At 55.5% G+C, this 14,326-nt stretch overlaps 1 protein-coding gene across 2 annotated transcripts in view; it reads left to right on the top strand.

Annotated features, from left to right (window-relative positions):
* Window positions 1-14,326, top strand: part of IGHMBP2 (immunoglobulin mu DNA binding protein 2) — a 55,832-nt gene that overhangs the window by 24,988 nt on the left and 16,518 nt on the right. Inside the window, exon 15 of one of the 2 annotated variants that reach the window (XM_028118015.1) lies at window positions 1,150-2,240. The exons of the other annotated variant lie outside the window; for it this stretch is intronic. Within the exon in view, the coding sequence (XP_027973816.1) occupies window positions 1,150-1,344 (195 nt within the window). The 3' untranslated portion in view covers window positions 1,345-2,240. Of the gene's footprint in view, window positions 1-1,149; window positions 2,241-14,326 lie in introns of those variants that run through there. 2 annotated transcript variants of the gene reach the window in all.

The following is a 14,326-nucleotide window of genomic DNA, read 5'->3' as shown; positions in this document are numbered from 1 at the left end:
GCACCAGCACCGTGTCCCGTCGGACAAGATGTGCTGGGTGCGGGCAGGGCCACAGGTCCCTCTGCTCTGAGATGTTCTGTGGGATGAGGCTCTGCAGAAAGGGCACAGGGCTGGGCGGCGGGGACTGGGCCGCAAGCACCAGCTCTGTCACCTGCCCTCCTTGTGACACGGGCAAATGAATTCTGCCTCAGCCCGAGCCACTCTCCCCACACGTGCAGTGAGCAGTGTGCTTTCGCCCTCGCCCCCTGACCTGGGGGTGGGATCCTGGGCCACGTGGAGAGGTTGGCACCACCCGGCTGTCTCTGGGAGAGCTGTGCCAGGCACCCTGTGGGCCTGGGGCCGCCCAGAAGGGGCAAGGGTGAGGACACCCCATGGGTGGGGGGGGACAAGCACGGCGAGGGTGGCAGGCCGTGGGGGTCTCGGTGAGCCACGCACAGGGCTGGGCGCGCCGATGAGTGAGGTCCAAACTGGGTCCCACCTGGCAGTTCCCAAGGGAACACTCTTGGTCTCTGCGGCGGGTTAGCATGGGCTTTCTAGAAAGAACCCGGGACACGCACTGGCTGTAGTGCCTGGCACTGGGCAGGCTCGGAGGGTTTCCTTCTGTCTTTCTTCCTGTCCTTTCAAAAACAGAAGGAGTTACCTGAGAGTTTTCTGGAAACATGGGGGCACTTCATCGGGTCGGGCTCCTTTCGGAGCGCCCACCACAGGCCTAGCATTGGGGGCAGATTAAAGAGCGCAGCTTTTGGCCCAGAGGGGACAGTGGTTGTACTTGGACTGTGTGCTCAACGAAGGGCAGCGTGGCTGCTGGGGCACGTTGCCAGTGTGTTGATGTTCTGTTCAGACACCACTGCCGGCGGCCGTGTGTGTGTGTGTGTGCGTCACCCCCCATCAGGGAGGGTGTGGGGATCCGGCCCTGCGCCACCATGTGCACAGAGGACGGTTGGGGCTGAGCTGAGGGCAGGGGTGTTGTTGCTCCCTCGTGCCCCCCACCCCAGCAGCCTGCTGGTGAGGACCGGGTCCGGCTGCAGGAGTAGGGAGCCCCTCCAAGACCTCGTGCTGGGGCTTCATGGTCCCCAAGCTCTGCAATGGGCAGCACTGCAGGGCCTTTGTCCCCGTTTGGCTCACCACTGGCTGCTGTGTCCCCCCCAGATCCATGGCTGTGGGGAGAGGGCTCGTGCCCACGCCCGGCAGAGAATCAGCCGGGAAGGAGTCCTCTACGCCGGCAGTGGGACCAAGGACAGGGCCCTGGACCCAGCCAAGAGGGCCCAGCTCCAGAGGAGGCTGGATAAGAAGCTGGATGAGCTGACCAGCCAGAGGAAGAGTAAACGGAAGGAGAAGAAGTGATGGACGAGCTCTTCACATGCAGCTTCAGAGCTTCTGTTTTTGAAAAAAACCTGTGAGGGCGAGCAGGGCTGCTTTCTGCTTTCTTGTAGCTGCTCCCCGTGTCGGTGTGCAGCCTGGCCCACCTGCCTGTACCAGAGCCGGGTGGGGCACGGTGTCTGTGGGAGGAAGGGTGTGGTTTTGGACCCTGGAGATGAGCTCTTCTAACCAGCTCTTGGAGGAGGGTGCCTGGGGCATGTGGTCATTGCCCCGTGGCCCTCTCTCTGGGCTTGGTGTGGGTCGGTTCGGGCAGGTCCCGTCCCTCTTCTGCCCTGGACCATTTCCTGGTCTCTTCTTCCTTCCCAGTCACAACCAAAATCCCACCATCTGAATCTTGTGGGGTGTTGCTGTCCCAGCCCAGTGCCCCCTCAAGCTTCGTACAAGGAAATTCCCACTGTTGGGGGCCGGCCAGCTTTCAGGCCACCAGAAGGAGGGAGAGCACCTGAAAAGTCAGATCACGCGTCTGAGACGCCGGGTGCCTTCTCCCGTGTGTCCCCATGCAGCGACTTCACTGAGGCCGGTTTCCGTCTGTGCCCTTTACCCTGCCGACTGCAGTGACCCGTCCTGGTCATGCAGGGCGGCGGACACGGCTCAGGCTGCCCCGGCTCGGTCTGGAGCTGTCCCCGAGGCGTGTAGCCTGAGCGAGCCCTTCGTGTGTGGCGGTCGCAGGAAAGAGCTGTCCCAGGGCAGCAGCGCGGCCGACACGAAGCCGAGCCCTCCGACAGGTGTTCCCCATCGGTCTCTGCCGGCTGCTGTAGTGGGGAGAACCTCAGGCGGATGTCACATTTTAGTCTCAGAGTTTTGTTTGTTTAAGTGGGCTATAAATTATTTAAGAGTAAAATAAAGATCTCTGCACACCACCCGTAGTGTGGTTATGTGTCTACGGTGAATGCGCTTCCCCCTTTCTGCTCCCTGTCCCTTTCCTGGAGTAGCCCGGGGCTCAGGGTGAGCCCACGTTTGCTCCGAGCCCTGGGCATCCGGAAGGTGCTGGCAGTACTTGGAGCAAGAAGGTGGGCATGCAGCGCCCCTGTGGGGGCCTTGTCCCCGTTCACAGGTGCCAGAGGGGAGGAAGAATCCTTGGCTATTCTAACAGTTAGAACCAAAGTTTGAAATCGGGAAGGCTGGGGTTGTAAGCTGGTACAAACCAGCCAGCCTCTGTGGAGAGGTGGTGGGAGAGAGGCTGCTGCCCCAGGAAGAAAGAGGCAGGCGGTACAGACGGCGCCTCCCTGGGGGCTGCCTCCCGCTCACGTCCACGGCCCCGGGTCTGACTACCTGCTCTCGGCCGACTTGTAATGTCCTCTGCCCCCCCCCCCCAGACCCCCTCACACAGACCTTGCACCTGCTGACCCTAAACGCCATTTGTGTGTCTGTGACCGCAGCTTCCCTGACCAGGCATTCAAGATGTCTGTGTTGTCCTGGGGGCGCCTGGGTGGCTCAGTCAGTTGGGTGTCTGCCTTCGGCTCAAGTCATGATCCCGGAGTCCTGGGATTGAGCCCCGCATTGGGTTCCCTGCTCCGGGGGGGGGCGGTCTGCTTCCCCTCTGCCTGCCGCAGAAGCGGTGGGGACCCCACGGCAGTGTGTGTTTGAGGGCCACACGCAGTCCACTGGTTCGTGTTGGCACAGGGGGTGCTGCTGCCTGCAGGAGCCATGCGGCGTCCCGGATGGCTAGCTGCAGTTCTCACTGCCCCCAGCAGCCTGTGGCTGGTGGTAAACAAGATCGCAAGGTAGCGAGATCTGTGCACACAAAGCAGTGATTCACCATTGTTGAGGGACACAGTGGCAGCCGTTTTGCGTGCCGAGGTTGCTTGCTTTTTCTCCTTGTCTTTGTGGTAATAAGCTCTGAGCCTCTGGCCACAGCGAGGCCTGGTTCAGGGATGGGCCAGAGTCCAAACGGGGCCCATCAAGGTTCTAGCCTGGGGTCCACACACAGATGCTGATATAAAGATGTTGGCTTTTTTTCCTGAGAGTGGCTGGCGGAGAAGAAGCCTGTCTGTAGGAGGGAAGGAGGCCAACACAGAAACAGCCAAAACTAGGGGTAGGGAAATAACAATCACATTGTTTGAGCACCTGGATCCAGCCACACTTGACCCCTACACTCTTCTTCCCAGTGTCCTGAAGTAGTGTCCTTTTCTTTAGCTGAAGAAAGTCTGCCTTGGGTTTCTGTCACTTGCAGCTAGAATGATCTTTACTGGTCCAGTGGGCATACCCAGTCCCAGCATGGGGGCAGTATCGAATCAGGACCCCTCTGCTCATTAGAGGAGCATGTCTTGTACCTTCGTCCACGTGCTCTTCCCATGGGCCATGTTGCCAGGAAGAGCTTGAAGTAGGGGAAGGAAGGCAACGCAGAAATGGCTGGGGTGGCGGGAGGCCTCCGGAATCCCAAGGCCCTGCGTGGGCATGCTCTCTCCATGGAACGGGGCTTCAGCCAGTGCCCGCCTCCCTGAGCTCGTCTGCTCCTTGGTGACGGGGTTGAGAACAGTCTGCACCTCCCCAGCTGTGCAGACAGCTCCACAGGATGATCCATGGGCAGCATTGCGTGTATTCTAAGCCCTGGGTCTGGGTTAGTAGGCTCTGCGGCAGGGCCCGGCACGGGCTTTGCGCTGGCCGCCGCGCCCACCTGCCCCTGCACGGAGCCTTCCCCCTCCCCCGCCGACCTCCATGCAGGCTGGTTTTGACGCATCGTTAAAATGCGTCAAAGTTGATGGTTGCAACACAAAAAGTTTCCGTTTCTCGTCCCAGAGAGACCTTGTTAGGACAGTGTTTGTAACTGGTTGCTTGAAAAATGTCCTACATTTGGCCTGGACAGGGTAGCCCAAAAAAAGGGGAAAAAAATGTGCCAAGCCAAACATCTTCCCAGGCAGTGAGGGTGGTCTTGCTGGCAGCCTGCAGGCCGCAGCCTTTCCTGGGGGAGCTGCCCGGGGCTGAGGATTCCCTTCCGGGTGGGCACTGAGCGGGGAGCCCTGTCTTTTCTTCTTTTGGGGTGAGGGGAAAACATAGTACAGGAGAGAGCCCCAGCTTGGGCCGTGTCAGCCCTGGGGCTTCATTCAAGGTTCAGCCCTTATGGGCTGCGTGGCTCGTGCCTCCATTTCCCCATCTGTAAAGTGGGTAAATAACAGGACCTGTCTCCCAGCGTTGCTGTGCAGGTTAGGGTCATAGGGCCCCCGAAACCGTGCCTGGCGCTTCCGTGCTCAGGGAATGTCCATGAAACTGCAGACGTTAGGAGGGGCGCTTTGTGTGGGTTTGACACACAGCCTTTCCTGCTCCAGTCCGAGGGGAGGGCGCCTGGGGCCCCAGAAGCCGGTCAGCTGCCGGCCGGAGTTGCTGGTACAGCTTCGCGTGGGAACGCCAGGCTTCCTTGGGGGTTAACAGGGCTCACCCTCACCCCCTGCCGGTGGGCCAAGGACAGCCGCCAGACCAGCCCTGCTCTGTTTACGCGGGTGGTTTGGATCGTTACCCAGAGGGACCAGTGGGCTGACGGGCACCATGCTGCTTTGGGACGTTTTAGGCCCGAGTTATAACCTGGCACTTAAAAGGAACTGTGGTGTGTGCCAGGAGCATTGCAAAAGCTGCAGCCTTATTTGGTCTGGAAACTTCTTTGCTTGGAGGAAAAGGGGAACGAGTAAGCAGACCTCTCATCTGGGCAGGCAGATGTGTCATTATGCCGGGACTTGGTGTCCAGTGTGAGGGTTGTTTTGCTCCCTTCTGTGTCTGGCTGCCTGGCCGCTCGGCTCTCTGCCTTGCCCTCGACGGCCGGTGCATGGCTGCGTCGTGCAGCTTTCCTGAGGTGTGATCGCCAGGTTATAAAGTCCACCGCTGCAGGCGTGCAGCTCAGTGAGCATCGGGGGACGCAGAGGGCTCTGCCGGCCACCGCCCTGCCCGGCTCCCTCGTACCCGGCTGCAGTGATCAGGCCGGCACGTTCCCTTCCCTCCTGTGTTTGCTGAGTTTATTTGTGCATTGAGTTATTTACTTGTTTTTTTTTTTATTAATTTTTTTGAGACAGCACGAGTGGGGGGCACAGGGAGAGGGGGAACAGGCTCCCCACTGAGCAGGGAGCCCGACGCGGGACTCGATCCCACGATCCTGAGATCATGACTGAGCTGAAGTCAGATGCTTAACCGACTGAGCCACCCAGGTGGCTCTCATTAGTTGATTTCTGAATGTTAAACCAACCTGGTACTCCTGGAAAAATCCCACTTGGTCATGGTGTTTAATTTATGTGTATGTTGTTGATAGGGGTATATATGGTCGGGAGCATTTGGAAACCATCGTTTTCGGGATCTGCTCCAAATCAGAAGTGACTCTCCTTCTGTGGGGCAGCCATGCTTGGGTTTTTTTTCGTGAAATGAGACAGGGATTTCAGGACTTGGAGAAACAGACCCCCTGAAGGGTTTCTCGTGTCCCTTGTTCTCCACTGAGCACAGAGCGCCCAGGCCATCCTGGGCGGTAACGCGCTTGTGTCAGTCTCACTCTGCGCGCGCACCTTCAGCGTCAGCGTGGCCCTCGGGGGGTGGACCGAAGCAGACCCCCGCATCAGGCCGTGCGGGGTGGGCTTTGGGGGCGAGCTGGGACTGCAGTTCTCCGTGGAGTCATGCCTTCAGGCTGTGGCCACTCAGAGGAAGGGATGCTAGTGTCCAGCTTGCGCAGCGATGCTGCGGGGGCTGCTGGTGGTCCTGGCTGTGGGCAGGGGTGGGGGTACCGGGGCGAGATCACACAGCCTACCCTGTGCAGGGAATTTCTGCTCCGTCCTCTGTAGCGAATGAAGGAGCGTCCTGATGTCTCTTACACTCGTTCCTCGAGTCAAGAGGACAGAGCTCCTGGCTTGCTCCTCCCTGTCCACCTCCGTGCCCTCCCCATGAGCTCTATGGGGCCGAGCCCTAGCAACCCCCCTCCAGTGCGCTGGCTCTCTCTCTGAATGTACGGGAAAACACATTCGTGCGGGTGGCCAGTGCGTCGTTGAGTGGGGAGGGCCCTGGGAGCCGGGAATGACCCTGCCTCCCCCTTCCCCTGAGCCGACATGCCGCTGTCTTCTGGGCCAGACAAGAATCGCCACGGCCTGCTTGAGAACAACAGTCGTGCTCTCGTGGTCTTCATTCCTGAACGGTTAGGCAGCAGGACGCTCAGGTCCCACGGCCGGGTTGGGGGGGGGGGTGTGCTCCCTAGCCCCCAGCCCCCAGCATGGAGGGCAGCCGTTTTGTAGGAGGTCAAGGTGACAGGGCAAGTTTATGCTGAGAGGCACTGCCCCTCCCCCTGCCCCCATCTGACCTGACACTCAGCGGTGATTCACAAAATGGAAAAAGTTTTAAAAACATGGAGCCACACGCCAAAGATAAACATCCCTGTTTTCCAGAAAACCCAACAGGGCAGTCAGAGGTGTGGACACCGTGGGCCTGCAGGGTGCTTTCCTGTGGGTGACAGGGACGGACAGGGCTGATTCTCAAGCGGGATCGGAGCCAGGTTCCAACCACTTTGGAATTAGAAGCCGGGGCAGGACTTCCTGACTCATCAGAGGAGAAAAGGCTGTTCCCGTTACCATGGCTGCATGGTACACTTACCCGAAACTGTGGTATGAACAACCATTTACCATGCTCGTGGGTTCTGGGGCTCAGGAATTTGGACAGGGCAGATTTCAGAGTCCAGCCCTTTGCCTCAGGTGGGACAAGCAGAGCCGCCGCGGGGTCAGGCCAACGACAGTGGTCTCCAGCCAAGACCGTGTCTTCGCCTAACTTGCCCTGAGCCCACCCTGCTCCCTTCCCTGTCCTCCGCAGTGGCCTCTCCCAGTAAACCCCGCGCCCCGGAGTCTGGTCCCAGGCTCGTATCCCGCAAACCGGGCCTGAGCCCCTCCGTGCGGCCTCGGGGCTATAAATGCCCGGTCCTCACTGAGGGCTCCCCACTGATGATCTGCTTTGCCATCTTCCCCCAACTCCGAGTGATCGCCTACTCACATCTCCACTTAGATATATTTAAGAGGCATCTCAAACTCACCGTGTCCGAATCTGCCCCTCAGTAGCAGACTGAATGGTGACCCCCAAAAGATATGTCCATGTCCTAATACCCAGAACCTGTGCGTGTGAACTTACTTGGATAGAGGGTCTGCAGAGGTAGTTAAGGATCTTAAGAATGAGATCATCCTGGGGGCTGGTGGGCCCTAAATCCAGTGACAGGTGTCCTTCTAAGAGACACCCAGAGAACAAACACACGAGAGGAGGAGATGACCGTGTGAAGTCAAAGGCAGAGGCCAGGGAGCGCCTGGGCCCCCAGAAGCTGGAAAAGGCAGGAAGGACCCCGCCCCCCCCACCACAGAGCCTTTGGAAGGAGCGCGCCCACATCTTGATTTTGGATTTCCGGAAACCACGAGTGAATAATTTTCTGTTGTTTTTAGCCACCCGGTTTGTGGTTTGCGTGCTCGTCACCCCAGGGCTGCTGGTGTTACCACCACACGCTTCTGCTCCAGATCCACATTTTCTCCTCTGCTCTCTGACTCTGGGCGGACGCTCCAGAGGGGGACAGGGAGTTGGGAGGAGGGACCGGGGTCCTGTACTTGCCTGTCCCTCCTGGTTTCCCCCCCCCCCACAGTGGCAGCTTCCCAAACCAGCCTCTTGCCCAGCCTCAGAGGCCACCTGGTCCCTCCCCCCGCCTGGAGTTCTGTGGGGCCCGTCCCGTGAGCTCCTGAGTTCTGGACACCCTCTCTGTCCCCGCCTGTCCTCCTCGTGCGTGGTGACTGCTTCCCGTGCTTATTTTCTCTGCGACCTCAGTGCTCCAGATCAGATCCCGCGGTTTGAGACGCCCACTGTGGCTTCCCTTGTTCCGGACCAGATCCCAGCTGATAATCCTGGTCTTCCAGCCTCCTGCCTTTATTCTCAACCAGGCAGTCAGAGGGGTCATACTGGAGACAAGTGGGGTCTCTGGAGTTAGCTGGTTGGAACACAGAACTCTATGACAACCGCCTGTGCGTGTCTGCCTGTGCCACCAGCTTTGTGCTGTTGTCCTTTTCCCGGTGGCGGTCCGTGAGGTCCGCATGATGGGTGGTGACCAGGGTTGTAACCAAAAGTGAAATGAATGGACTAGACTAAGGTGTGCAGGAGTGATCAGAGCGAACAGACGTGGTGCAAGGAAGCCCTGTGGGGTGAGACCTCCATGCAGGGGTCTGGTCACACGCGGTGCCCCTGCGGCTCTTCCTGGGACCGCCTCACGGAGCTTTCCAGGCAACACTTGCCAAGTGCGCGACTCGGGGCCATCCCTCCGCGGCTAGGGCGGTGCCTCTTCGTGCTTCTGTCCAGGGACATTTTCTGCAACTGTTGTGCTGATTCCTCTCCTCTTATTTTATTTTATTTTTTTTAGATTTTATTTATTTATTTGAGAGAGAGAGAGAGCATGCGTAGGGGGGAGGGAGGAGGAGGGAGGGGCAGAGGGCAGAGGGCAGAGGGAGAAGCAGATTCCCCATTGAGCAGGGAGGCTGATGGGCTTGATCCCAGGACCCTGAGATCATGACCTGAGCCGAAGGCGACACTTTAACTGACTGAGCCACCCTGGCGCCCCTCTAATTAGGTTGTAAACATACATTTGCCCACTTGTCGGATCCGCGGTGCTCTGGGGGCCGAGTCGGGGTGCGGCAGTATCTCTGCAGCTGCTATTCGTGCCTCTGCTGAGTGCCCTTGTGTTTGTGTGGGATCCCCAGCGCCCCACTGCACCCCCGCTGCACAGGGAGACCTGCACACACAGTCTCCCCTGAGACTGGGCAGGAGGCTTCCCTGAGGAGCAGAGGGGGTTGGAGGATCTGATTGCTGCTGCTGCTTCTTTTTTTTTAATTGTGGTAAAATAACATAAAATTTGCCATTTTAACCACTTTAGAAGGCACAGCTCAGTGGCACTGAGTGCATTCCCACTGTCATGCAGCCATCACCACCATCTAGAAACTGTGCGGGACACACCATCTCCCATCCCCCCCTCCCCGGACCCTGGCAAACCTCAGTCGACACGGGAGTTCAGTCCGCCATCTGTACCCAGAAGGTCCTCTGTGACATTAAAGAATTCCTCTTTTTGTAGATACTTTGTAAAGCCAACCAGTAGAATCGTCTTATAATCACAGCATACAGTCACAAATGTGAATGTTTAATGATAAGAGTGGATATAAAACTGTATGTTCAGTGTCTCCGACTTAGTTGGAACACCTGTCTATGCACAAAAAAGATGAAGAGGCATAATAAGGCCAAATTGTAAATGTCTGTCGCCTTTGGGATTTGGTGTGATTCTTAGTATCTCGTTTGTACTTCTCTGCCTCCCTAGTTTTTGCAGATGGTGAGTACTGGTTTTGTCATCGGAACAGAATGACTCCTTCTGGCTGGTTTTGCGGCCAGTCAGTGGAGCGGGTCACAAGCAAGGGCAGGTGGGAGTCCTGCTGGGTCTGGGGTCCTCTCGCACCTTCTCCATCCAGCGACTGTGGCTCTGGGTCTCACACGGGTGGGAGGAGGTGAAGGGGGGTGGCGGGAAGGAGGAGACAGGCCCCCGTTGCATTGTAGAAAAATTGCTCCGGGGAGGCCATGAGGAGCAGGTGCCGCAGGTGGGCTGGAGTCGCATAGGAAGGCCTGCCGGGAGGGCGGCAGGAGTCTGCGGGGGCGCTGGGCCGGGCGGTGGGGCCGAACATTCGCAGCTTCCAGTTGTCAGAGCTCCCCGGCTGACCCACCGTGGGCGTGGAGGACAGGGAAGATCTTCACGTTTCGGACCCAGGCGATGGGCGATTGGCTCAGGAAGGGCAGCCCCAGTGTTCTTTATAATAATGTATTTCTTTCACTTTTAATTCCCACTTGCTGCCCAGAAGTTCTGCGCGCCCAGGAATGTATGCGTATGAGGAATTCTGGATTTTCCAGTCATGTCAGGCTGCATGGCATCTGCCAACAGTCTGTTCTGCAGGAGTCCCTCCGGGCCTCACCGTGGGCAGCATGGGGCCGGGGACAGACGCAGGGGAGGCCGCAGCACCCCGGTGGGAATGGAGCTTTCTGGGAGCTCTTTGTCCTCTTTGGGGACAGGGTCGCCAAGTCGGCTGGACAGTGCTGAGCTCTTCTCGCTGATCCAGGGTCTGCCTCATGGTGGGGGGGGGGGTGCCGGTGCATATTTATTGGATCGAAGAACCGTGTACATATTTGTGTGAGGCGCTGGTTAGGACGCTGGCCTTGCTCTCGACAGCACTTTGCAGCTGCCTTCCCACCCCCAGGCCAGCTCTCTGGGCACCGCTTTTTCTGCGGAGGTAAAATTCACGTAACATAAAACTACCCGTTGTAAGGTGAGCAGTTTGGTGGCATTCATAGTGGTGTACAACTATTACCTCTTGCTCCAGAACACTCACCACCCTAGAAGGAAGCCCCGTATCCGTCAGCAGTCACCCCTCTGTCTCCCCCTGGACCCCACAGAGCTGCTTTCCGTCTATATGGATTTGCCTATTCTGGACATTTCGTGTATATGGACTCCTACACTCTGTGGGCCTTTTGTGTCTGGCTGCTTTCACTTAGCGGAATGTTTTCAAGGTTCATCCACGTGTCAGGACTTCGTTCCTCTTTATGGCTGAATATGATTTCATTTGTATGGCTAGATCACATTTCATTTATCCATTCATTGTTACCCATTCAGTTGGTAGGCTTTGGATTTTTTCCACTTTTTGGCTGTTGGGAGCAGTGCCACTGTGGACATTTTATGTGAATGTGTTTTCACTTCTCTTAGGTGGTCAGTCTGGGTCCTCTGGACTCCTTTTTTGTTTTGTTTTGTTTTGTTTTAGATCGGTTTATTTATTTTAAAGAGGAGGGGAGGGGCAAAGGGAAAGGGAGAGACAGTCTTAAGCAGACTCTGTGCTGGGCACGGAGCCCAGTGAACGGCTCAGTCTCACAGCCCTGAGATCAGGGCCTGAACCGAAACCAAGAGTTGGGTGCTTGACCAACTGCGCCACCCAGGCGCCCCTCCTCTGGACTTCTTGAAAAGCATACAAGACTTCCAGGCTGCCGTATCAGCCAGGCTCTTTATAACTCTCATGTCCTTTGGCCCTTACTCTCCTCTGTGAGGGCGGTGTGTTCACTAGCTCCATTTTTCAGGTGAGGAAACCGAGGCACAGGGCAATGAGAAGACTTGCTGACTGCCGCTGGTCAGTCTAGCCTCCCCGCCTCTGCTCTGTGGCTCTGAGTTTGCCTCCCTCTGAGTGCGGCTAGTGCCCGTGCCGGCTGGGCTGGGCTGTTGGCAAGCTGAGGAGGTGCGTGCCAAGCACTTGCTGACCACTAAGACACAGGAAACCATCGTCTGGAAGGTGCCTGTGAGGGACCGTGACTGAGGAGGACGCCATGCACTGCAGTTGAGGTGCAGAGGAGGGCTCCCCGTGGGAGAAGCCTCTCTGCATGGGCAATACCAGGAGTGCCCCCACATTGGGAACCTACCAGATGCTGGGTGCATGTGCCCACATCCTGCGCGCAGCAGTCCCCGAAGAGGGAGCGGAGGCTTAGCCAAGTCAAGGCCCCAGGATGATTAAGGACCAGAGCTGGGTTCAAATCCCTTTATAGCCAGAAGTTAGGATTTTAATCACTGGCTACACTGCTTCCCCCAGCCTCCAAAATTTCATTTTGTGACAGGAGCTGGGTCTTACTATATTGGTTCTTCTTGAAATAAAAAAATGTGAAGAAATAATGATAAAAACTCCTCATGATATGCTAACTCAACACAGCTATTTTAATATTTTGCAGATTACCCTCCATATGCTTGCATGATTTTGCATAGTTGCCATCAAACTGTTCAGACCCTTGTGTGTTCTGCTATTTCTCACTGAATGAGTCACAAACATTTCCCATATTTTTTGTATTTGTCACAACTCTCATTTTAAATAGCCTCATAGTATTGCATCGTGGGGCTCTCCATAATTTAGTAAACTATTCCCCTAGTGTTTGTTATTTAGATCAGGAATTGGCACATAGAACACGCGGGCCGGATCTGGCCCACCACCTTTTTTGTATGGTCCACAAGTTAAGAATGGGTTTTACTTTTTTAAATGGTTGGGGAAAAAAAAAAAATCAAAAGAAGACATACGATACTGGTATTAAATGCAAATTTCAGTGTTTGTTAGTAAAGTTTTATTGCCACACAGCTACTCCCATTTGTTTACCGCTGTCTGTGGCTGCTTCTGGCTGAAATGGCCGTGTCAAGTAGCTGTGTGGAGACCATGTCCTCAAAGACTAAAATGTCTCCTCTTAGTCCTTGACAGAAAAAAGCTTGCTCACTCCTGATTAAGATTATTTACAATTTTTTTTTTTTGGTTCTTTATTTCTTCAAAATATTTTGTGAAGTGGCAGGTGCTGTCTAACTCTGGGGTACAGTGGGGCATGGAGTGAACAAAGCATTCAGGGTTCCTGAGCTCCCGGGACTGGTATGTTCTGGAAGTGATGTTGGGTGGGGTGGGGGGAGGGACAGTGAAATAAGATCATCTCAGAGAGTGGCCAGGGGAAGGTCACGGGGCTCTAGGAAGGCCTCTCCAAGGAGGTGACACACCCAGGAGGTGATGTTGGAACTGAAATCTGAATGTTAAGAAGGGGCAGCCATGCAAAGCCGTGGAGAAGGACATTCTGGGTCAAGAGAGGAGTGACTGCAATGTTAGCCAAACTGATTGGGGTAATCATTTCATGATATATGTAAATCAAACCATCATGCTGTATGCCTTAAAAAATGTATATAGTGATGTATGTCAATTATTTCTCAAACTGGGGGAAAAAGAGTAACCGCAAATGCTCTGAGACAGGAACCCGATGGACACTGCTGAAGAGTCAGTAGGAGGTAAGTGTGAGTGCGACAGAGAGTGATTGGAGGGTCTAGATGGGCGCTACCTCAGAGGCCACAGAAGGGAGCTTGGATTTCGCTTAAAGCCACCCTGTATAAGGGTCCTTGGCAGACCCCCAGGCTTGTAGAAAACAGACTGCAGGGCCAGAGAGAGTGCAGGGTTGATGGAGAGAATTGCGTGGATGCAGGATATTTTGGAGGTTGGAACTTACAGGATTGCTGAAAGGTTGTGGGAGATGAGGGGTTGAAGAGAGGGGTTAAGATACCTCCTCAGTTTGTGGCTTAGGCCGCTGGGTGGACGGGGTTCTAATTCCTGAGATAGAGCAGACTGGGAGAGGAATGGAGTTTTGGAGCCGGGATCGGCACAGGACCGCAAGGACTCTGCTGATGTGTTAAGTGTGTGGAGCCTATTAGACATCCAAGGAGAGATTTTTAAGAAGCCAGGTTGATATGAAAGTTGGAAGCTCGGTAGGTGGGTGATGGGATACCGTAGGGGACAGGGGTGTCACTGGCTCTGTAATGCTATTAGGCCATGGGGCTGCATGAGCTCATGCAGGAGGACAAATCAGGGTAGAGGAAATCAATACAATAAACGCTGATTACATTTCCTTTCTTGAACAACTCTTTGTTTTTACTAGTTACTAATTGCCTTGTTTTTCTCATTTGCTTAATTTTCTGTGCACTTTCTATACACAGCCTCAAACACTCTCACAAAACTAAAACCCCTCATTCTTGTTTTTTGCTATTAGTGGCTTTCTGAGAAAGAGTGAAGGGAAGGTAGACTTTTTTTTTTTAACTTTTCTTTATCTAGTCTCAGACATGGTTGGATCCTAGGTTGAAGATCGTTTTTTTTTTTAATTTTTTTAAATATTTTGTTTATTTATTTGACAGAGAGAGAGATAGAGCAGGAACACAAGCAGGGGGAGTGGGGGAAGGAGAAGCAGGCTTCCCGCTGAGCAGGGAGCCCGATGTGGGGCTCGATCCCAGGACCCTGGAATCATGACCTGAGCCGAAGGCAGACACTTAATGACTGAGCCACCCAGGCGCCCCTTGAAGATCGTTTTCAACCTGACATTGGAAGGCACTATCTTCTGCCACTTTGCTTCTTCCTTCAGTACCCTGCATGGGTCTGTTTCCTCGGAGTTC

Source organism: Eumetopias jubatus, unplaced genomic scaffold, assembly GCF_037043125.1.
Source record: "Eumetopias jubatus isolate StellerSeaLion01/CBP00866 unplaced genomic scaffold, mEumJub1_p1.0 scaffold_13, whole genome shotgun sequence".
NCBI lineage: Eukaryota > Metazoa > Chordata > Mammalia > Carnivora > Otariidae > Eumetopias > Eumetopias jubatus.
Note: the sequence above shows the minus strand (reverse complement) of the source record. Positions and strands in the feature narration are given on the sequence as shown.